This window comes from Eublepharis macularius, chromosome 4, assembly GCF_028583425.1.
Source record: "Eublepharis macularius isolate TG4126 chromosome 4, MPM_Emac_v1.0, whole genome shotgun sequence".
Classification (NCBI taxonomy): Eukaryota; Metazoa; Chordata; class Lepidosauria; order Squamata; family Eublepharidae; genus Eublepharis; species Eublepharis macularius.
Window position 1 is genome coordinate 159,168,600 of NC_072793.1, and position 23,119 is coordinate 159,191,718.

General features: G+C 48.7%; 1 protein-coding gene across 4 annotated transcripts; it reads right to left on the reverse strand.

The window, feature by feature from the left end:
• Nucleotides 1-84: 84 nt before the first annotated feature.
• Nucleotides 85-22,601, reverse strand: MDC1 (mediator of DNA damage checkpoint 1). Of its 4 annotated transcripts, none has more exons than XM_054977211.1 (15): nt 22,517-22,601; nt 21,469-21,596; nt 19,650-20,123; nt 15,993-16,086; nt 13,691-15,213; nt 12,110-12,205; nt 11,453-11,539; nt 9,365-9,868; nt 6,437-6,504; nt 5,744-6,310; nt 5,297-5,422; nt 3,976-4,158; nt 1,078-1,206; nt 620-730; nt 87-496 (listed from the first exon to the last, which is right to left on the reverse strand). In XM_054977211.1, the coding sequence occupies exons 1-15, from the start codon at nt 22,537-22,539 to the stop codon at nt 236-238; spliced, it is 4,374 nt and encodes a 1,457-aa protein (XP_054833186.1). In that variant the 5' UTR covers nt 22,540-22,601; the 3' UTR covers nt 87-235. The 4 variants fall into 4 exon arrangements, with proteins under 4 accessions (XP_054833190.1, XP_054833186.1, XP_054833188.1 ...); XM_054977213.1 differs by lacking the exon at nt 22,517-22,601 and adding an exon at nt 22,040-22,129 and having other exon boundaries at nt 88-496; XM_054977212.1 differs by lacking the exon at nt 22,517-22,601 and adding an exon at nt 22,094-22,178 and having other exon boundaries at nt 89-496.
• Between the last annotated feature and the right edge of the window lie 518 nt (nt 22,602-23,119).

The following is a 23,119-nucleotide window of genomic DNA, read 5'->3' on the forward strand; positions in this document are numbered from 1 at the left end:
AATCTGACATCTAATCAATTAAAAGCAAGACTGACTGAGGGCTGGAAAAGACTTGTTCAGATTGTAACATTTTTTTAAAAACCCTCTTTTTACACACAACACAATTCCTTCTTCCCCCAAAACCCTGCTTACAAAAAAACCCAGCTTTTTTTATACCCAGCTTTTATTAACGGTAAAAAAAATGCTATTTACAAATTTAAGGCAGTGACTCCAGATTATGAACCACGTAGCAGCATCAGCGCCGTCTTTTTGCTGTGTTGGGTGGGGCTGGGGCAGTGGGCGCCACAGCTCTCCTCTTGCTGGCTCTAGTTATGGAAGCAGTGGGACTATCGAGGGAAGAGGCACCCACTCCATCCAGGCGATGGGCATCTAAGTCAGCCTTCTGCTGCAGTATGCCTGTCAGGATGAACTCTGAGTTGGCGATGGGAACTCCGGCATCCTGTGCTGGTTTGCAGCGCGGCAGGTCCTCAGTACAGGAGATGACAACACGTTTGTCCTTTTAAAGGGTTAAAATATAGTCAGACCACACATAACCTCACCCCTGCGCCTGGCCCCTCTTGATCATTTCTACCAATGTAACATTCGTGGAGCGTCTGTAATATATACCACCTCCACGCACCTTGTAGGCTCGAGGCATTCTGGGTAAGAAGGTCCCCCCGCTGCATTTAATAATGTCTCTCATGTGCTCGGGTTCCGGCTTGACGCTAGGAGTGACGTGGAGTTCATAACCCTGAAAGGCAAAGAGGAAAGGGGTGTGGGTGTGTCTGACTAATTCGAATCCGATACTCACCTGAGAAGGCACATTCTCCCCCTCCCTCCATGAATACGAAATGTATAGTTTCAGAACGGGGGAAGTCACACATTCAGGAGCCATACAGTTCTAAGCATTCCCTTCCTGTTGAGTTCCTGCACCTTGATTAGCCACGTGGCGGGGGGGGGGGGCACCCCACAAGGGCAGAGTCTCACTGCTGCAACAGGAAAAGATGCAGGCAGGGGTTACTTTTCCTGTTACGTAAACTGGACTTGGCAGATCTACACGAGTGATTCTGGGTGGGGGCTTGATTGTTACGGTCTCACCTGAAGCAGGCCTCCCTTTTGCCGGGCTTTCTGCAGGGACGCTGCGAGGCTGAACTGGAAGGTCTTCTCCTGCTCAGGGTCACGAACGAGGAAGCTGCTGGGAGCCAGGAAAAAGGAGTTTCGCCTGCTCTGTGAGGGGGGAGAAAATAAAAATGAGCTGATAAGCAAGCAGGGGGTAGGATGTTAGGAAAATCACCCCTCCCCTCCCCTTAATAAAGGTCCATACACCATTTGGCCCTGGACTATTAAGAAACTACAGCTATATGCAATTACTTCATACCCAGTCATGACTGGCCTAATGAAACCAGGGCTGTCTACTCTGGAGAGGCACCATTGTGTCTAACGCTCTACTAGTCAGACTAGGATAATAATAACTTTCCTTATATACCACTCAGAACGGTGAACAAAGTGTTGTTATTTCCCCTCAGAATATTATCCCCACAATACAGCTGGGGAGCTGGGGCTGAGAGGAGTGACTTACCCAAGGCCACCCACAGAACTCGGGGCAGTAGTGGGATTCAAATCAGCAGAGTGCTGATTCACAGCCCAACCACTTAATCACTATGCTACAGAGACCTGGGCTCAGATCCTTACTCTGCCCCTGAAGCTGGCTGGGCGGCCTTGGGATAGTCATTCTCTCTCAGACTAACCTACCTCACAGGGTGGTGGTTATGAAGATAAAGGAGGGGAGAAGAATGTTGTAAGCTGCTTTGACTCCTCATAGGGAAGAAAAGAGGTATACATTAAATTTTACAAAAAATCCAGGAAAAGGTCTTTCCTACTCTTGCTATCAGAGATAACTACAGCCACTAGAAACTGGAGCCCAGAACTGCTACATTCGAATCCTGGACTCTTCAGCAGAACTGTCAGCCTTCCATATCAATGCAACTGTGCCACCCTCGTGTTCCACAGAAACGCCACCCTTCCTTCTGTGCTCCCATTAACCTTGCCCATCTATACATTTTTATCCTGCCCACCTCCAAGGATCTCAAGGCAGTGTACATGCTTCTGCCCTTCTCCCCCATTTGATCTTCACAACAACACCTGCGTAGAGCACACTTTCCCAAGCTTCTAGTAGCAGAGGCATCTTTTTTCCTGAATTCAAGATGGAGGCACTCTTTGCTCATACCTCAAAGGTTAAAACTGCTCTGCTTCAGATTAGTGCCCCCGTTGCAGTCTCTGCAGCACTCACAATTAGAAGTGTGACTGCTACTTAGAAAGAGGGAAGATTGCAGCAGTAACTCTTCCAGAGAGGCAGTGGGCAGGTCATTCTGCAATGGGTGCAACTAAATTATCCAATTGTGTCTGAGGAGAGGTGAGATGAAATTACCTCTCCCTGCTCAAAACCCAACGGAGGATGAATGGAAAGATCCAAGGCTGGAGCAGTACATCATGAAAACCTCTTCTGTTGATGGGTGCTTTAGGCTGCTGACACCTTTTAAATAATCATTTCATACAATATGCTGGCAGCTTATTAAAAAAATCAGGTCCCACTTTTCCAGATATGCCCAGGGCAACACACATCCCCGCCATCAATTTATTAAATCCAGCAAAGGAGAGAGTCACGAGAGAGACAATAACCAAAACAAAATCGTGACGACTTAACTAACAAGTCCAATAATAAGTACTCCCACAACCAATTACTACAATATTTCAGCATGCATTTTATAAATAGTATTCAAGATAACCAATTAAACGCACACACACAGAAATCTTGCCACGACAGCTGCAAAGTGCAGTACAATAAATTAAATTCATACAGGGTTTTTTTTTTACATAAAGTGCATAGTGCCAATTCCAATATTTATACAACACTCATTGCATAATTAAACTGCAAATGCTATCATGATTATAATTCATAAAGCACAACATGCAACCCCACAGTCATAACATTGCATAGAAAAACTGCCAGCAGACAACTCATGGATATCGGTAAAGGGAAAAAAAGTCCAGTCAAGGACGTGCCATCTGACGGTTGGACTGGTTCCTGGGTATAGGACCGTTTCGGATCTTTTTCAAAGACGGCAGGATGTCAAACAAAAGCTGACACAATCTTTATTATGTGGCACACACTTTATTATGAATTCCTTGTGAGGGTGATCGGCTGACGTGAATGGTAAATTGTCATCCTATTATAAGCGGAGTAAAGATTGCGTCAGCTTTTGTTTGACATCCTGCTGTCTTTGAAAAAGATCCGAAATGGTCCTATACCCAGGAACCGGTCCAACTGTCAGATGGCACGTCACTGACTGGACTTTTCCCCCCTTCACCAACATCCACAAGCTGTCTGCTGGCAGTTTTTCTATGCAATTTTATGACTGTGGGGTTGCACATTGTGCTTTATGAATTATAATCATTGTAGCATTTGCACTTTAATTATGCAATGAGTGTTGTATAAATATTGGAATTGGCACTATGCACTTTATGTAAAAAAATCCTGTATGAATTCAATTTATTGTACTGCACTTTGCAGCTGTCGTGGCAAGGTTTCTGTGTGTGTGCACGTTTAATTGGTTATCTTGAATACTATTTATAAAATGCATGCTGAAATATTGTAGTAATTGGTTGTGGGAGTACTTATTATTGGACTTGTTAGTTAGGTCATCACGATTTTGTTTTGGTTATCAATTTATTAAAAGCAACAAATCATGAGCAGCAAAGATAATATGATTAGCCAAAAAAAATAAAATGTCTTATAGCTTATTAGCACCATCCAGCATAGAGTCCGGGAATACTGCTGTAGAACCTGAGCAAATGTGAAAGGGATGGGTCGGTTGGCAACAAACACTTCCAGCTCCAGGATCACCATCTGGCGGATTGGAACACGCCCCAAGAAAGCAGGAGCAGGTCCTCCCCCACTCCAGTGGACCATGAGAGGGTGCAGGGGAAGGGGCTCACCTTCTCCAGCCAGTCAAGGGTAACGATGGGAACGCCTCGAGCCAGGGCACACAGGAACTTGACTGTGCGGCGCACGCGATCCGTCACAAGGTGGGTGCAGTCGAAGACAGACCCTGCTAAAGAGCCCCCCAGCTCTGTGACCACATGCTCCCCCTCCTCGTCAATCACCCCTGTGAACAGCACCTGCAAGGAGCAGGAAGAAAAGCCAGTTAAGAAATGTTTTGTGCCTCCCCGCACAGCCACCTGGCTAACAGTTCGGTCAAGTGTTTCTCATATTGTTTAGAGCTTGTTCTCCTTTTATTTATGGCTCCCTCCTCACAGCCTCCCAACAAATCAGAGTTTAGGTTATGTGAATCGCAATGTCGTTGCAAGCAAAGATTTAGGAACCGGGATACGTATCCAACCCCAGGCAATTGAAAAGAAACAGGAGAGTAAATTTCCAAAGCTGTTCTTAAAACCACACACAGGGAACTACCAATAAAACAAAGCGGCAGTTCTTCCTCTTCAAATCAGGCTGGAACGATGGGAGGGGCAAAAACGCAGCCACACAAACACACTCCACAACATTTGGATGAGGACCGAAGACACAGCCTTGCTGGATCAGACCAGAAGGCCCAGCTAGGCCAGCATCACATTTTCCCACTGCGGCCAACCAGATCCTTCCAGGAAGGCCACTGGCAGGGAAGGGGAACTCCCCAACGGCATCCAGTGGCAAACAGCCTCTGAACAGATGCGGCTCAGTTATGCTTACAGGGCCAATAGTTGCTGGCAGGTTTTAACCTTCACAAATGTACCCCATTCCTTTTCGAAAGCCATGTAAGTCAGAGGTGATGGCCACATCTTGTGGCGATGAGCTCCACACACTAACTAAGCATTAGGCAAAGCAACACCTTTTCCTCTCTCCACAAAAGGGAATTCAACCATCGAGGTACTAGCTGGAGAGCAGACGGCAACTTTATCCATCTCAGGATCCATGTTCTTCCCTGGAACGTCATGCTCCACCCCCTCCACCCCTTTCTGACCCACTGCTGGCATGGCCAATCCCACTGAGACAGCTTCAAGTTCAGGACCAGCTCCAGGCACTGCAAGTTAGGCAACTACCACGGCCCCAAACCAGCCAAGGGCTCACTGCCCCTCTCACTGTGCATGGAGGACCCAAGGCGGCAAAAGAAAAGTCTCGGTTTGCCCATTCTCCCCATTCTAAGTCAAGGGGGCTAACTATGGGTTCCTCACCCTAGGGCCCCTTCCCCAAACTTCCCAGCCAATGCTGCCCAAGCGCCCCCAGATTCCAGCCTCTACCACCACATGTGCAGTACAGTACCTTTGGTGCAGGAATTGCAGAAGCTGCTGAACTGTGGGATCGGTTCCGGGTTGTTGCAACTGGCTTCCTTTCCGTGCTCGGATGCTGTGACCTCTTCCCTGAAGATGGAGTGGACTGTGCTGGCTCCTGGGGAAAGGGGGCAACAAAAGAAATAGCAGAGAGGTGATTGGAAGGCACATGACACACCAGCTTTAATGAAGGGCCTAGATGGAAGACTTGGGAATCCTATGTATGTGTGCCACCTTCGGTCCCATGAAGAAAGGCAGGACAGAACCATAAATCACTGAAGCACAAGTACAACACAAGAACCAAAAGGCTTAGCAAAATGCTGGTGAAGAACAGAGTGTGCAAACACAACAGACCAGAAATGAGGTGGTGGATCAAGAAATGTTTATCCTCTGCACCACCTTACGGATTCCACCTCGACTTCCACAATGGGTTACACACCTGGCCAACTTTAGTGCGTTTCCCAGAATCCTTTGGGCTTGGTGTCATCACTGAAGTGCCCCCCGACTGCCTGCTGGACCGGGTCTGACGGCGTTCCGGCTGCTGATCATCTTCCACAGGCTCGGCTGTTGGCGCTCTCCGTTTCCTGGCCCTCACTGGCTCCTTGGTCGCAGGGCTGCTGGCAGCTGCTGCCAGTTCTTTCTCGGGCTTAGTGGCAGATTGGGATCCCTGTTGTGTGCGCCTGAGTCTGCCTTGCCACGCAGTAACTGCTGATTCCCCCTTGCTGGGTGTCTTCCTGAGGCTTGCTTCCTCTGCCCTGGGCTCTTCCTCCTTTTTCATATCCTGCGTGGGACCTCTGAGTTGCTGCCGCCCCCTGAATCTAGCCAAGGGAGCAACTGGCTCACTGGAGCTATTTGTGTCTGCAGATCCCACCTGGCCACGGAGGCGGCTGCTGCGTCTTTCAGGGAGGGGAGACGGGGAGGGGACAGCGGACGACCGCAGGCTGCGCCGCCGCTCAGAGACAAAAGCTACTGGTTTGGAAGGCTGCTCCGTGGCATGCTCTGGCAACTGCAACACAAGAGGGACAAGGCCTATCGGGCTGAGCTGGGAGGCAGGAGACCCAGGTCTCGAAAAGACACAAAACAGCAGCATCTATTTGCGCATGGTAAGAGGCCGTCACCCCTCCACGCTCACCTGCTCAGCATCCCTTGCTCCTGCTGCCAGTTCTGAGTGCCTTCGTTCTGGCCCACCTTCAATGCGGCCTAAAAGAAGCAAGCAGAGTAAGACGCGTGATGCAACTTGTGGATCGGCCAACAGGAGCCCATGCTGAACGATGAACATCCACCTACTCACACCTGCTCCATGGCGAGTCAATAATAACATAATAACATTTGATTTATATAACACCCTTCAGGACAACTTAATACTGACTCAGAGTGGTTTACAAAGTATGTTATTATTATCCCCACAACAATAATCACCCTATGAGGTGGGTGGGGCTGAGAGAGCTCCAGAGAACTGTGACTAGCCCAAGGTCACCCAGCTGGCTTCAAGTGGAGGAGTAGGGAATCAGACCCGGCTCTCCAGATTAGAGTCCTGCTGCTCTTAACCACTCCCCCAAACTGGCTCAAGAAACAGGCCTCTATTCAACCCCGCCCCCAACCTCTAAATTGAACTCTTAACAAAAAACCATGGAGTTGGGCCTCGCAGGCTTGCAAGTTCTCAACAAATGCCCAGCATTACAACAGGTAGGAACTGTATGGATTCCTAGGTTGCCAATGCATAGAGCTGCCTCCGTTTATCAAGGTCAGCATTGTGTACTCTGGCAGGGGCCCTCTAGGGGGCTGACGTCTTTCACATCACCTACTACCTGCCATTTTTAACTGGAGAACCCAATGATTGAAACTGAGACTTTCTGCAGGCTGATGCTCTAACCGTGACCCACAGCCCCTCCCCAAAGGAGAACCAGGCATGTCTGTGCACAGACACACTTCACGTCTCTCTGTGGGATTTGGGAGGGGCTGTGGCTCAGCGGTAGAGCATCAGCCTGCAGAAGGTCCCAGTTTCAATCCCGGGCACCTCCAGCTAAAAGGATCAGAAGGAGGAGATGTTAAGAAAGACCATTTTCTGTTTCAGAGCCAGAGCCAGCAAAGCTTACTTGCAAATCGAGAAGGACCGATGGTCTCACTCGACATGAAGCAGCTTAATCTGTTCATCCTTAACGCTGAGAGCAAACCAAGGCATCGAGAGAGATGGAGAAAGTTCATCAAGGAGAAGCAAGGCCTACAAATGCCTAGCCTCGACAGGAGCCTGCTTGGAAAGCTTTTTGCAGTAAGCTGAATTTTGGCCTTCTGCTATACCTTTCTTTGGTTTTTTTGCACCTGCAGGCCTTTACCTTATATTTGTGCCTCAATTTGGCCCTGCCCTTTCAGCTTCGGTGGCTTTTTTCCATAGAGAACGTCTCATCAAGCAAAATGGTTTCGTTTTATTCACAGATATGAGTAGCTGATATTCATTTACACAGACGAAAGGAAACGACTATACAGGGGAAGAGGGAGAACAGCGCTCTGGGCCTCGCGGGTCCCCAGTGTCTCAAATGATGGCAAACCGAGCCCATCTTCAACCAAACTTCAAGTTGCAGCCTGGTCCGCAAAACTTAAATAGAGCTCTTGAGAAAACAAGGCCGCATCTGTCTGCATATGGGACCACCAGCGTGAGGCAGCGGTTAGAGTGCTGGACTAGGCCTCGGAGAGGCAGGTTCAAATCCCCACTCGGCTGCAAAGTTCATGGGCTGACCTTTGTTACGAGGATAAAAAGGGGAAGGGGAGGCCAAGGGATGCTACCCTGAGCCCCTTGGGGGAAGGGCAGGACAAAAATATATTAAAATAAATAAAAAATAAAGACCCTCCCCCTCTCCTTGGGCTCCCCTACTAGATGAAACAAGGGAGTGTCACAGGGCCTCAGGAACTGGCTCTTAATGCATATAGACTAGCAAAACCTCCCTCCCCAAAAGGACCATGGTGGGTGTGTGCGGGGGGGGGGCAAATCACTCTGCAGGAATCCCAGTAAGGATGCTCTGCCCATTGGTGGACACCAAAGATTGTTTTATGGGGGAAAGAGGAATACTCAAGGACAGCGTGGAGTGAGTGGCCAGTTATGTCCCAATGATTCCCTCCCCACACACAGACACAACTCAGCTCGAGCATGGACCTATCAGCACAGCCCCCTACTGGGATTCTGAGACGTCGTCATACTAGAATTTGGGGGAACTGCAATGGGATGCCAGCAACGGCACACTTCAAATGTGGCACCTTCAAGACGGAGTCAGTTGGCAGATTCTTGCGTAGCTAGGATATAGAGACCAGAATGAAAATTCACATCCGCTAAGAAAACAAAAGAAGTGTGGGTTGGATAAGATTTTTACAACATATCCTTCTAAAGTCTGTCGTTTGGGCTCTCCCACCAGCTCCTCTAATCACCTAGGCCTGCTATTTATATGAATGGTGCAGGTCACCTTGGGAATTAGAACATCTTCTGTGTGACTGGTGGGTATAGAGGACATCTAATACTGAGAAATGCTCCATCTGAAATTTATGTCAGTATTTTTTAAAAACTGTCTTTCGTCTGAGGAGTGGACAGCAATAACAATTCTACCACACTAGCTCTTAGGATAGCAACCTGATGCAATCTGAGGTAAATCAAGCAGGGTGGATGAGTTCCCCTAAACAGGCAAGTGTTTGATGACTGCAGAAAGAAGCACGTCTCTACTTATCAGGGCTTTTTTCTGGGAAAAGAGGTGGGGGAACTCAGTGGATTGCCCTCAGAGAAAATGGTCACATGGCTGGTGGCCCCGCCCCCTGATCTCCAGACAGAGGGGAGTTGAGATTGCCCTCCGCACCGCTGAGCGGCGCGGAGGGCAATCTCAACTCCCCTCTGTCTGGAGATCAGGGGGTGGGGCCACCAGCCATGTGACCATTTCCAAGAGGTTCCGGAACTCCATTCCCCCACGTTCCCCCTGAAAAAAAGCCCTGCCACTTATCAAGGCCAAACAGCATGTCCACTGACGCATGTGCTCCCATTAAGGATAACAACACACACCCCAAATGCATCCCTATTGCTCACCTGCCCCTCCCTGAGGCTGTGACAGTTCTGCAGCGACTTCAGCTTCAGGAAATGCAGCACACGCCTGCTCCTTGCTCCTCGAAGCCTTCTCCACCTCTGGTGGTGCCAAGGGCTGACCACTGACAGAAGGGGAAACTTGAACTGAGCGAACCGTTTGAATTTCATCTTCCTTGTGGAGTTCCTCTGCTGCAGTGCCCCCTGCTGGCTGTGAGCTGGGCTCAGGACAGGACACTTCTATGGAGTGGGGTTGGGTCGTGTCTCTGGGGACACTGGAGTCCTGCTGACCGCTACTGGATGAGATTGGAACAAAAGGCTGCGTAGCCTGTTTAGAGAAGTCCTCCCCTTCAAGGGGGCATTGGACAAACAGTTCTGTATCTTCCTCCTGTTCAGTGATGAAGGCCTGCGTAGGCTCTTCCGCCAGGGTTGCAGGCCCCTTGCAGAACGGCTGAGTAGCTTCCAGCATGTAAATATCTGGATCATCATCTTTCACAGGAGAGCTGCAGGCTACATGAAGAGAAGGAACATGAACGCATGAAGCTGCCTTCCATCGAGGCAGCCCATTGGTTGATCCAGGCCAGTGCTGTCTACTCAGACTAGCAGTTGCTCACACTGAGGGCATTCACATCACCTCCTATCTGATCCTTTCAATTGGAGATTGAACCTGGGACCTTCTGCATACAAAGCAGATGCTCTACCACTGGGCCATGGACCATTCCCACAGGCCAACAGTAAATACCTAAGAACATAAGAAGAGCCCTCCTAGATCGGGCCAATAGTCCCTCTAGCCCAGCCTCCTGTCTCACACATGGCCAACCCACCACTCTGGAGGGCCAACAATAGGGGAGAGAGGTCGAGGCCTTTCCCTGATGTTGCCTCCTGCCACTGGGATTTGGAGGTTTTCTGCCTCTAAATGTCATGATTCCGTTTAGTCACCATGGCTACGAGCCACTGATGGATGTGTCCTCCATGAATCTGCCTAATCCCCTTTTAAAGCTGTCTATGTGGCCCTCACAACATCCTCTGACAGCAAATTCCACATCTTAATCACCAGTTGCGTAAAGAAGTACTTCCTACAGCCCATTAGCTTCCTCGGATGCCCTCAATTTCTAGTATTTTGGGAGAGTAAGAAAAAGTTCTCTCTATCCACTCTCTCTACCCTGTGCACAATTTTATAAATGCGGCCTACGTCTCCCACTGGGGTTAAACCATCAGATGGTACCACACAGCATCATACAGAAGGGAATTTTTAAAAAAATTCTGGACTTGTTTTTAACACCCATTTTAAGGATATGGTTACCCTGGTACTATGGGGAAAGGGCAGTTGAATTTTTGTTAACTTACATCCATGTTTTTCCTCGTACAAGTATAACTCCAAATAAAAATAATCTCCACACAACATTTTGAATATAAGATTTAAACCACACTTAGTCTGATTCCCCCCTCCCTTAAATATTCCAGTTCAAATATTTGTGACTTTTTATTTACTAGAAACAGAAGTTTAAACAAATAGATCACACCCTACTTCGGATGAGGGATAGTCTAATTATTACCAACACCCACTTCATGGAATCTTCAATATGCCTTCTCTAATATTCTAAATAGTAGAGAGGTCAGTCAGACATGGAGTTTGCAGTTAGATTCCAACCAGCACCTAATATGGCCTTCTATGAACTAGCAGAATCAAAAATGTGGTAAAGTTTAAAATACTAGTCATACTTTCTCCTGACAAGCTCACATCAGTTGATACCTCTTTCTTCCAGAACCACATACACAAATTAGCTCTAGTGGTCAAACCAAGGGGGAAGCAGCCATATCGACAACAACAACAACAAAAACAACAACCGACTTATATACCGCCCTTCAGGATAACTTAACACCCACTCAGAGCGGTTTACAAAGTATGTTATTATTATCCCCACAACAATCACCCTGTGAGGCGGGTGGGGTTGAGAGAACTCTGGAAGAGCTGTGACTGACCCAAGGTCACCCCCCTGTCTTCAAGTGGAGAAGTGGGGAATCAAACCCAGTTCTCTAGATGAGAGTCCCGCTGCTCTTATCCACTACCCCAAACTAGCCAAAGTCACTCACTTTTCCCAGGCTGGAACTTGGCCAACCCCAAGGGGGCTCGAAAGACAAATGCCTGAGTGGCCTCCTCTTCCAGGGCGCGTCTGGAGTCTGCAAGGGAGAGAGCAATTTGGGAAGAAAAAATTAAGGGGAGAAAGAAAATAATGAATGGATTGAAGAGTATTTCATGTCTCCCCAATGCCTATTGAATCACAAGGTGTAATCCACAATCCTCCTCCCTCTCTCACGCCAAGGAACTATCATCCTTTTCTCTTCTGCTGCTTGCTTCATTTTGAGAAGTTCAACTGTCCTATTGTTTTTGGTGCTTCCCCTCCCCCCATCCCAAATTCTTTTCTTTTTGTGCTTAGCTTTCTTCTTTCAGGGTTGTATGCCCCGACTCTCCTCTAATATACCAAGCAAAGTATTATATTTCCTTAGAAATGTTACCTCTACCCCTGTTCCATGACACAGGATACAGTACAACTGGTGAGTGCTTCATAGATGGTTACCCCAACACAAGAAAACTATAATCTCCCAAGGCCCGCTCCCCGAGCCTGACATGTTTAATCCCTATTTTTCTTCCAAAGTACCAAAGAATCCTGCGCTCTCAACTTCAGCCAACTTCATCCCACCAGATTTCAATCCTTTCAGGGGACCTGGGGGACACACAAGGTTCCTTACCTGCTGCTGCAGTATCTCTAGCCTTTTCAACTTTGGGAGAGGAGGTCACGGTGGGCAAGTAACACTGTGTTGCCTGGATCGCCAGGTCAGAATCATCTGGAAGAACAGGATCGGAATGGGAGTGAAATGGAGGAAGCAAATGACCCTTGTATCCCAGGGTGCCTTGCTTCACACTGCTGCCGCTGCCAACTTCTAAAAGGCGCCTGCCCCATGAAGCCCCTGCACAATGCTGTCGCAGAAGAGACAGTTGTGCAGGGACACAGATGCAGGGCTGGTGCAAAATCCTTGTGGGATCTTTCCAGACTTCTTTAGGTAGGCCATTCCATAAGGTGGCCACCCTACGGAATGGCCTATCTGAAGCAGTCGGGAAAGCTCCCACTCTCCTGGCTTTCCGCAAACAATGCAAAACTGAATTATTCAAGAGGGCTTTTTTCACTCAGATAGGAGGGCTGAACAGTAACAAAGTGGTCTCGGAGGGATGCATCAGTAGACGGACAGGGACCACAGATTTTATTACCATGTGCTACTGTGTGCTGCTTTGGGTATGATCCTACCGGGTAGCTGTATGTTGTTTAGTGTAGCAGTCTTAGACCTGCTTATCCTGTTACAGCATTTCTTTTACTCTGTATTGGATTTGTGCTGGTTTGAAATCTTTGCAAATTTGCATTTATAGACCCTATCCCATTGTTTACGTCCTTGAAATTGACCGTTGTAACTCACACAGTAAGCTTCCTCGAGTCTCAGTGAGAAAGGCACGCTATAACATAAATAAACAAACAATTTCTGCACTGAGGTAACCCTGGCTGTCTAGCATAAGAACATAAGAGAAGCCATGTTGGATCAGGCCAATGGCCCATCCAGTCCAACACTCTGTGTCACACAGTGGCCAAAAAACCGGGTCTCCTCAGGAGGTCTGCCAGTGGGGAAGGGACGTTAGAAGCCCTCCCACTGACTGGCCCCCCAAACACCAAGAATACAGAGCATCACTGCCCTAGACAGAGAGTCCCATCTAGACCTTGTGGCTAATAGCCACTGATGGACCTCTGCTCCTTATGTTTATCCAATCCCCTCTTGAAGCTGTCTATGCTTGAAACTGCCACCACCTCCTGAGGCAGTGAATTCCATGTGTGAATCACCCTTTGGGTGAAGAAGTACTTCCTTTTATCCGTTCTAACCCGACTGCTCAGCAATTTCATTGAGTGCCCACGAGTTCTTGTATTGTGAGAAAGAGAGAAAAATACTTCTTTCTCTACATTCTCTATTTTTATCCCACCCTTCTCTTCAAGGAGTTAAAAGTGACGCACATCATTCTCCTTTCCTTGTATTATCCTGGCAACCCCTTCTCAAAGAGGGTTAAGGTGAAAAGAGAGAAAGTGACCAGCCCACGGGAACCCACCAAGCTGTATGTCAAGAGTATGGATTTGAATCTGCATCTCCTAGAGCTAGGTACAACCTCTTCTGCACACTCGCAACACTCACCTTGCTTGCCTAACCAGATCACAGGTTTGGAATTCTCAACTAAGATCCTTGGCTTGGAAGGCCTCCCAGTAAAGAGGCAGGAGCCACCTCCCTCTCATTTACCTTCATTGTCTGTGTTGCTCTCATCCCCTGGCTGGGACTCATTTCCTTCAGCATCTGTATCTTCATCCTCTTTGGAAGGATCACGGCAGAGCTTCAGTTCTGTTCCAGAGCTAGCCGTTTCGTCCCCATGCACCGTAGGTCTCACAGGGACTAACTGAGTAGCTTGCTCTTCCAAAGGTTTCCCCGGTGATGCTGCGGTCGCCTCCTCTGCATCCGTATCACTGTCATGGGTCTTGGGGGATGGAGGAGTTGCTTCCACATCTGTATCGCTGTCTCCATCTTCCCTAGATCCAACTCCTTGATTCACAAAGCGGCTGCCTCCGTTTCCTCCACTGGGACCGTTGCTGGCGGCTTCGTGGTTTTGCTTTGAGCTCTCCCTGGGATTCTCAGCAGCTTCCTCCGCATCTGTATCACTCTCCACAGAAAGAGTAAGCGGGTGTTGATTTGCAGGCACAGAGGTCAGTTCCTCTGCAGCCTCAGGATTTACAGTGGGTTCCATCCTGTCCGAGCCTGCGGACTGTTCACCATCAGCTTCACCACTGGTATTCTTCACCTCCTTTGCACGCTCAGCCATATCACTGTTGCCCTGAAGCCTGATCCCCTTGATCTCCTCCACGTCTGCATCACAGTCTTTATTTCTCACAGGCAGGGGGCTGTGGGGATGAGCCCCACCTAATTTGTCTGCCTCTGATTCAGCCCCCTCCACACCTGTATCACAGTCCCTAGAAGCCTCATGACCCTTCAGAGTTCCCTCTCGATTCTCTACCCCAAGAGGCGGCTCTTCCACATCTGTGTCACCATCCTCATTTTCAGTAGGTGGCTGGATCTTCAAGCCCACATCTGGATCCTCTACTGCTTCCACATCCGTGTCACTGTCTGCTTCCTCGTGAGGTCGATGGCCTTCTGCATCGCCATCTGCTTTTTCCTCACCTTTGCAGCTGTCTTTGCGTTGGAGACGGGGCTCCCGGCTTTCAGGAGATGCAGCACCTGGATTGCCTATTGCCCCCTCTGCATCCGTGTCACTATCCCCACTTTCGGTGACTTGGTGGGCTTTTAAGCCCATAATGCCGGGTTTCTCCTCTGCCTCCTCTATATCTGTATCACTGTCAACAGCATTTGCTAATTGTCGGTTGTCTGAAGAGCCAACATCTGGATCCACCACCAAGGGTTCATCTGCATCCGTGTCGCTGCCCAGTTCTAGGGCAAGGTCATCCTTCACTGTGGGTCTTTCAGAAGCGGTACCCACTCCGTCTTCATCTTCCATGTCTGTGTCACTGTCCAGGTGGAAGTCTGTGACGCTTGGATGTGTAGAAGCATCCTGGTCTTTAACTACTGGCTGTCCTCCACAGTCTGGAAGAGTTTTCACCTCTGCATTTCCTGGCTGTAAAAGATGTCTTTCCTGGTTCACGGGGGTAACAGCACCATTCACTAAAGATCGTGGCTCAGCCTCGTCGCTGTCATGGCGCAGACGCAGGGAGGGACAAGGTGGGCCACTTTCTGAGGGCTCCCCACTTTCATCATCACTGTGGGATGAAAACAGCAAGCAGAAAAATTAAAGAATATATGGGAAAACACTACATTCTTGTAGCCCAGCACCCTCTAGTGACACAGTGAGACAATTACAGGCTACCGAGGGAAGGCAACAATTCCTCCGGGTTCACAGTGACTCCAGAAAGGCACAGATGCACAGAAACTGCTAAAATTCTTATTGTTGGGGAGCTAAAGAGAGATACGAGTTCAAATTCTGCTCCACCAACAATGACATTTCTACCATCATAAACATTTAGAGGGCAAGAATCTAGCTTGCGGGGTGGTATATACACTATGCATGTAGAGGGCCCAGATTCAGTTTCTGGCACCTCCACAACTGATAAGTTTCAAGGCTGCTGCAGAGACTGGCTGATGGGACTTCTCTTTGGGAAACAGAGCACTGCAGATTTAAAGTGTGCTAACATACAGGTGTTCAAACATACAGGTGAAACAGCCATTACGGAGAGCGCAGAAGCAAGCACACAAGCCATAACAAATTCTCTGCAAGTCCATCCACCGCAATACGGTACATTACAGAAAACACAGTTTAAAAAAACCCCTTGTTTACTGTCCCAAGCTTATCAAAAGTGACCTGCTCCTCAACATGCAAGTTCCATTCCTAGTTATCACAGCCATAACCCACAAATGGGTTTCCAGCTCTCCATGGATAAATGCAATCCTTCTCTCAATTCACACCTTTTTCAAGAAAGACTACAGTTCGGACTCATAACCCCCCACCCCACCCCAGCAAATGGTTAGAACAAAAACATACCTTTCCGGTACCACAGTAGCCGAGGGTGAAAAGAACATGGAGGAGGCCAAACTGCAGTGTCCTCTGGCACCGGGTTTGATCAAGGAACCAGACCCTAGTGAGAAAGACAGATAAAAGTAGGGAGACACTGCTGCAGGGAGATTTAATCCCCTCCCCACCAACATCAGGCTTTAGCTTGAGCAATAGATCTGCGGCAAAGCGCATGTTTCACGTCTCCCTCATACAAGGTTCACAGGAACGCACAAAGCTGCCTCCTGCTGAGTCAGGCCCTTGGTCTATCAAGCTCAGTACTGTCTGTTTTAACTGGCAGTGGATGTCCAGGGTCTCAGGCAGGGGTCTTTTGCATCACTGGTCCTTTTTGCTAGAGATGCCAGGGATCGAACCTGGGACCTTCTGCATGAAAAGCAGATGCTCTGCCACAGAGCCACGGCCCCTCACTGCAGGGAGTCTTTGGTCACAAGGTCTCTGGAAGCAGGGCTGCCAAAGAACTCTGCCCAAGGCTCTGCACAGCTGCTGCAAGTCAGGGATCAGAACACTGGACTAAAAGGACCATTAGCTGGACTTCAGTGTAAAAGCTGCCTCTTGCATGTTATGGAGTGTGGGTGAAACGACTCGTTCAGTTGCCCAGAACTTTCTGGCACCACTTATCTTACTATATAATTCTGTAAGCGAGTTTCTGCCAACTCACCTTGATTCCACAGTGCGGGTGCAATTGTGCGCCCCTAGCCGGGATGAAAAGTGAGTCCTCATGGCTGGCCTGCTGCCTGCCCTCCGCCCTGCGCCTCTGGGGACCAGCAGCTTTCCCCGGCCCTGTTTGAGCCAGGCAAGGGAAGGGAAGGGCGAGCCACCCACCACCCTTCCCTGCCCTGCTTGAGCTGGGCAAGGGACAGGAAGGGCGAGCCGCCTGCCACCCTCCCCTGCCCACTTGACCCGGGCAAGGGACAGGAAGGGCGAGCTGCCCACCGTGGTCCCCGGCCCAACCTGAGCTGGGCAAGGGACGGAAAGGGCGAGCTGCCCTCCACCCTCACTGGCCCCGTTTGAGCTGGGCAAGGGACAGGAAGGGCGAGCCACCCACCGCCCTCCCCTGTCCGCTTGAGCCGGGCAAGGGACGGGAAGGGCAAGCCGCCCACCACCCTCCCCAGCCCGACTTGAGCCAGGCAAAGGACAGGGAGGGCGAACCATCCGCTGCCCTCCCCTGCCCGCTTGAGCCGGGCAAGGGATGGGAATGGCGAGCTGCCCACCACCCTCCTCGGCCCCGCTTGAGCTGGGCAAGGGACAGAAAGGGCAAGCCACCTGCTGCCCTCCCCAGCCCCGCTTGAGATGCGGACGGGCGAGAAGGGCAAGGAACCTGTTGCCCCCCGAAGCCCTGCTTGAGCTGGGGAAGGGAGGGCGAGCCCCCTGCTGACCTCCAAAGCCAGCTCCCCGTCAGCTCTCCTCAGCCCCACTTGAGCTGGGCAAGGGGCGGGAGGAGTGAGCCGCTGGCCACCCTTAGCAGCCCTGTTTGAGCTGGTGAGGGAAGAGTGAGCCACCTGCAGACCTCCAAAGCCGCGATCCGCAGCTCCCCCTCTGTCAGTCCTCCCCAGCCCCCACCTCTCAGCCCTCCCCAGTTTGTCCCACCTGCCAGCCCTCCCGTCTCTCAGCCCTCCCCAGCCCCCCCTGCCACCCCTCCCCAGCTTTCGAGAGCCTGTTGTATTTTTTCCTACAACGGGCTTCTTTGCTAGTCTAAAATAAATTAAAAAGCAAGTTTTAACATATGTTTTTGAAGATTAATTTTAAAACAATTTCCATTGTGAAATTGGAGAAACTGAAGGGGGATGTTGTAATAGAACTTCCCATTGTTCTAGATATGGCATTTTGGACTCTACATTGATTTATTTAAATATTTATATCTTGCCTCCCCCCCCCACCAACGACTCCAAGTGACTTACATCATTCTCCCCTTCTTCCATTTCCTTTTCACAGCAACAACCCTGAAAGGTGGGTTAGGCTGAGGAAGAGTGACTGGTCCAAGGTCACCCCGCATGTTTCCCTGGCAGAATGAGGATTCGAACTGGGGTTTCCCAGATCCTAGTCTGACACTCTAGCCACTTTGCCATCCTCATTCTCACATGAACTCTGGCAACACAGCTCACTGCCCCTCTTCGTGGCTCGGGGAAGCAAAAGAAGAAACAACTGAAATATATGCACTACTGTTGCAGAATCTGGACTAAGCACAGAGTGCCGATTGTACTTTTCTATTAGCCACACTACCACTAGCAGCCTGCACCAACACAGGATCATATGAACAGCATTGCTAGATCAGACCAAGGTTCCCCTAGAATACACTCTTTTTCTAACAACAAGCAGCCAGACAAGCAGGCCAAAATGTGACAGCCCTCCTCTTTTCTGTTTGCAGCTTTCATATATGGAGGCTCTCTTAATGATCAACCTACCCTCCATTAATTCATCTACTCCTTTTTAGAAAAAGGCCACCCAACTGAGTCGCTGTCAACTTATCTTTTGGTAGCAGGCTCTTTTCTCTGCCTCAGATCCCAAAGCTACTGCCCTTTAGAAAACAATGCTGAGCCTAGACAGATCTAGAGGCTGATTCAGCATGGAGCATCTTCACATGTTGGCTAATCCTCAAAGAATCCTCAGAGCCTGCCTGTAAACCACCGATTTGGTTTGTCATCAAAGCTGCACAGACTCCGTGCTAAAACCAGGCCATTCAAATTCTATGCCTACAGACCTGACATAAATGATGCATATTAAGACTTGCATAATTTCTCTTATTTGGTGTATTCATTTTCACTGTTTCGCATATTGCATTCAGGTTTAGCTAGGGCAAGAAGTTAGATGGGGCACTGACCCTCGGCCACTGACAATATCACTGTTAATGATTCTGTGATTTCAGCATACATTGCCCACCTACTTTCATAAGGGCTAGAAACTTGGTGTGTTTTTTTAAAACAATAGCCGAGACTTGAATTCTGCACCGGAGAACGTGTTCTGTGACTTTCTGCACTTCTCTGACTACTGTAATTGGATCTATGCCATAACAACAACAAAACAACAACAGTTCACTTGTATACTTCTCTTCTGGACAGATTAGTCCTCACTCAAAGCAGTGAACAAAGTCAGTGTTACTATCTTCACAATACAGCTGGGGAGCTGGGGCTGAGAGGCTTACCCACTCAGAGGCAGTACTGAGATTCAATCCAGTGACGGGCTGCATTACAGCCCATCTCCTTATCCACACTACACCAGCTCTCATGATATTCAGTGATACACAATGATATTCACTCAATGGCTCAGAAGCCACATGTGACTTTTTGACATGCCACCTGTAGCAATTCCGAGCACAGTTCCCTAATGTGGTTCCTGCCCCATGTGTCGGAAAAGTGAGCAAGACCTTTGGCCTGGTGGGGCTTGCGGTTGGCAAGTGCTTCCCCTTTTGAAAGCCACCAAATGAGGAACAGGTAAGCTGCAAACCACATACAGGTGCACACTTTATGCCAAGGATGAAAGTAAATGTGACTCTTTTGATTGACGGTTCCTGTGAATGTGACTTCTCTATGAGTCACGGAGTGAGGACCACTGAACTCCAACAACATCGCTGGGTATGAAGCTGCAAGAGGCCCAATGCTGATCACCTCCCCTTTCTCAACTCCCACTCACCATCATCCCTTGGGAGATGCAGGATCTTGCCCACCCCATTCACCACTTCTTCATCTTCCTCCTCCCTGCCAGAATCCTGGACCAGGAGCCCCCTGAAGCGCATCTTCCTCCCCGGAGCAGGCGTCTCCTCAATGACCAGGGCATTTGCATCCGTACTTGTCTGGGTGGGTGGCACCTCCCAGGAGTCATTAGGGGATTCAGGGGCACCCTCTGGGACAAGCAGGAAGTACTGGCACCCCACATCTCCAAAGAGCAAGGTGTCCCCATCCTGAAGGCTGTACCGGACGTGCGGGATCAACACCATACGCTGGCGCCGGGTCCCGTTCATGCTCTTCTGATCATACAACAGGTGGGGTCCATCAGGAGAGGGGACCTCAATGACAGCATGAGCCTTCGAAACTGAAGAGGCGGGCAAACAGATCTGACAGTTTTCAAGACGGCCAATGACATTCTTCCCTGGGTAGATCCAAAAATCTGGAAGGAAAGAAGCGCTTAGGTGAAAGGAACCCAGAACTCTCTGCATTCCAAATCTCTGCCCAGTCCTGCTTGGATCCAAAGCTGGTTTAGCTGTGCAAAGGCTGGGATACTTGCACCTGAGTTATTCACAAAATGAAGGAAAAGCCAGAAATTGAAATAAGCTTAATGTGATTCACCAAACCCTGGAAAGACCAGAGACTCCTACTTCCACCATCTTTCACCCAAGGTAAGTGATTATATAAATCTAGGATAGCAGAAACATGATCTGCAAACCAGATACAACTCCCAAGACAACTCTGTACAGACCCTCTATCAAATGTTCACCAAAGTAGGCATAGCAACTAGTTTATTCAGCTTCACCCATAAGGAAAAGAAAAACGTTTACACCACATGCGTCGCTTATTTAAGTATTTACTCTCTGCTTTGGTATATAAAATCACGAATGCAACTTACGAGTGAAAACAAAGTCCAACATGAAGTACGACATAACTACAATAAAATTAAGGAAGCATCAAAGGCCCTCTTTCCAATTATCATTATTAAGTAAAATATGAACAGCAGAGAAACATTAAGAATCAGTTAAATCAATATGGAAGCAGTAACAAAATCAGAGTTTAAAATGCAGGAAGGGAGAAGTTTTCACCTGGCACTCTAAAAAAACGTTAGTCCCTCCTAGAGGTAACAACACAATCCAAATACTATCTTAATAGGGACCAACCCAACAACAAATAACAGTATGCAAGCTTCCGAATTCCCCAGAACACTTCATCAGGCCAGATGTTATAAAATAAAAACGAAGGGGAAAGCAGATTTTAAACAGATTTTTTAGATCACGGTGTTACCTCCGCATGCCAGCATATAGTGGATTTGCTGACAGGCAAAAAAGAATCAGGTTTCTGGTTGTGATAAGAGCATTCCAGAAACGGTACCACCATGAGGGGTAAAAAAAAACCTGTTTCCAGTTGTCACCTGCTTAATCTCTGAAGGAGAGCTGGAAGAACAGGACTACAGCCCTGAGGGTTAAATCCTATGCACCCTGCTCACCTTTGCTGGTGACTTGGCCCCCAAATTATCCTGATATCTGTTGTGAACCGATCTAAAACATCATGGCTCACTGAGCAGCAGTTTTGAAAAGCTTTCCATACTGGAGAAAGGCAGCTAGTTTGAGAATACATCCAGAGCAGCAGAAGCTCCTTTTTGGAGCCAGTACCCAGGGCTTAAGAATTCTCTATATTTTATGTTTTAATCAACCCCAAATCTACCGCCTCAAAAAAACAATCTAATTACTGTAACATGGTGAAAAGACAAGAGTTTCTGGTATAAGCCACAGAAGCAACCTTACCTTTCTCAGGCCCATACTTGCTGCTCAGAAGGTGCAGGCGTCCCACAGGCGTGGGATTCTCCCCAGAATCAGAAGGATCTTCAGGATCGGTCTCCGTATCCCAGTCCAACAGCTGAGTTTGGTCCATTCTGCAATAACAAAAGAAAACGGTTTCAGGTGCATAGCCCTGCTGGTTTGCAGTCAAAGAGTAAGATCTGGTCAAATAGGTGTTCTTGGGTCCAGAGCTTACATTCCAAAGGGTGTAATCCTATTAATGTGTTGCAGCAGCAACAACAGAAAGGGCTGTTGGCATGAAAACTAGCATTGTGGCCTAAGACACTCGACTCCACAAAAGCTTGTTCCAGAATACATCAGTGTTTGGGGGTACCCAAACTCCTTTTTGTTTCTAAGGAAGCCCCCTTTCCAGATCTTGATTGCACCTGCTCTCTCTCTATTGCTCCAGGACCCAGAGACGTGCCACGGGCATGCGGACAATGGTACCCGTAATGTCTGACCCCAAACCTCTTCCTGACTCTTTACTAACCAACTTTTTAAGATGCATAGCCCTTTAATGCTTAAAGTCGTCACACACCTTTCTTCCTCTCCTAAACGTACTAAAAACACATTACAGCACCCTCTGCTTTACCCCGTATCTGGAGGGGTGGGGAGAGGTCGCCTCCGCCTACCCCCCACCCAGCAGCAGCCTAGAAGGTAAACTCTGGAAATCTCTCTCCAAGTGTTCCGCCTTTCCCAAGGGAGTGGTTTTCATTGGACAGCTCCACTGCCATTTACAGAAAGTCTCTCTTTTCATTGGTCTACTGCTTTGTCAATCGTTTATTGGTCGACCTGGTATTAAACGGTCTTTCTTCTCTCGCTCCAGAGCCAATGAGCGCAGGATAGAGTGATCATCGAGAGGACAAATATGCAAAGCTAGAGGGTTCTTACGCCGCTCTGTAAGCTTCTTTCCTGTCCCTTCTGTCTACGCCACACTGAGCACACGCCCCCCCTCCAACCATAGAGATAAAGCTAGAAGCGCCGTAGCGAAGAGTCCCGCGCAACTTTCACTTACCGGTTCCGTTTGGAGTTCTCCATATTGCTTAAGTGCGCAGAAGCACAGAGGAATCGATGTTAAAATTAACAGGGCAGTCCTAAATAGAGTTACCCCACTCTAAGCCCATTGATTTCAATTGGCTTAGGCTGATGCTCCTCGGTTTAGGAGTGCACTGTAAATAGGTCAGTATTAACTAAGACAAACGTGATTAGCTCTTATGTGAATCATAGAATCATAGGGCTGGAAGCAGGGTTGCCAGTTTCTAGGTGGTGGCTGGAGATCTCCCGGAATTACAACTGATCTCCAGGTGACAGAGATCACTCCCCCTGGAGAAAATGGCTGCTTTGGAGGGTGGACTCTATTGCATTATACCATTCTGAGGTCCCTCCCCTCCCCAAACCCTGCCCTCTCCAGGCTCCACCCCGAAAATCTCCAGGAATTTCTCAACCTGGACCTGGCAGCCCTAGCTGGAAGGGACCTCCAGGACGAACGAATGTGTAAAAGACTATCCTCGAATATATTTATCTATCATCTGCCTTTCCCAAAGTTATAAAAACAATTCAGTTATAAAAACAATTCAATAAAGTCCAGTCTAATACATAAACTAGACTTCACAAATTA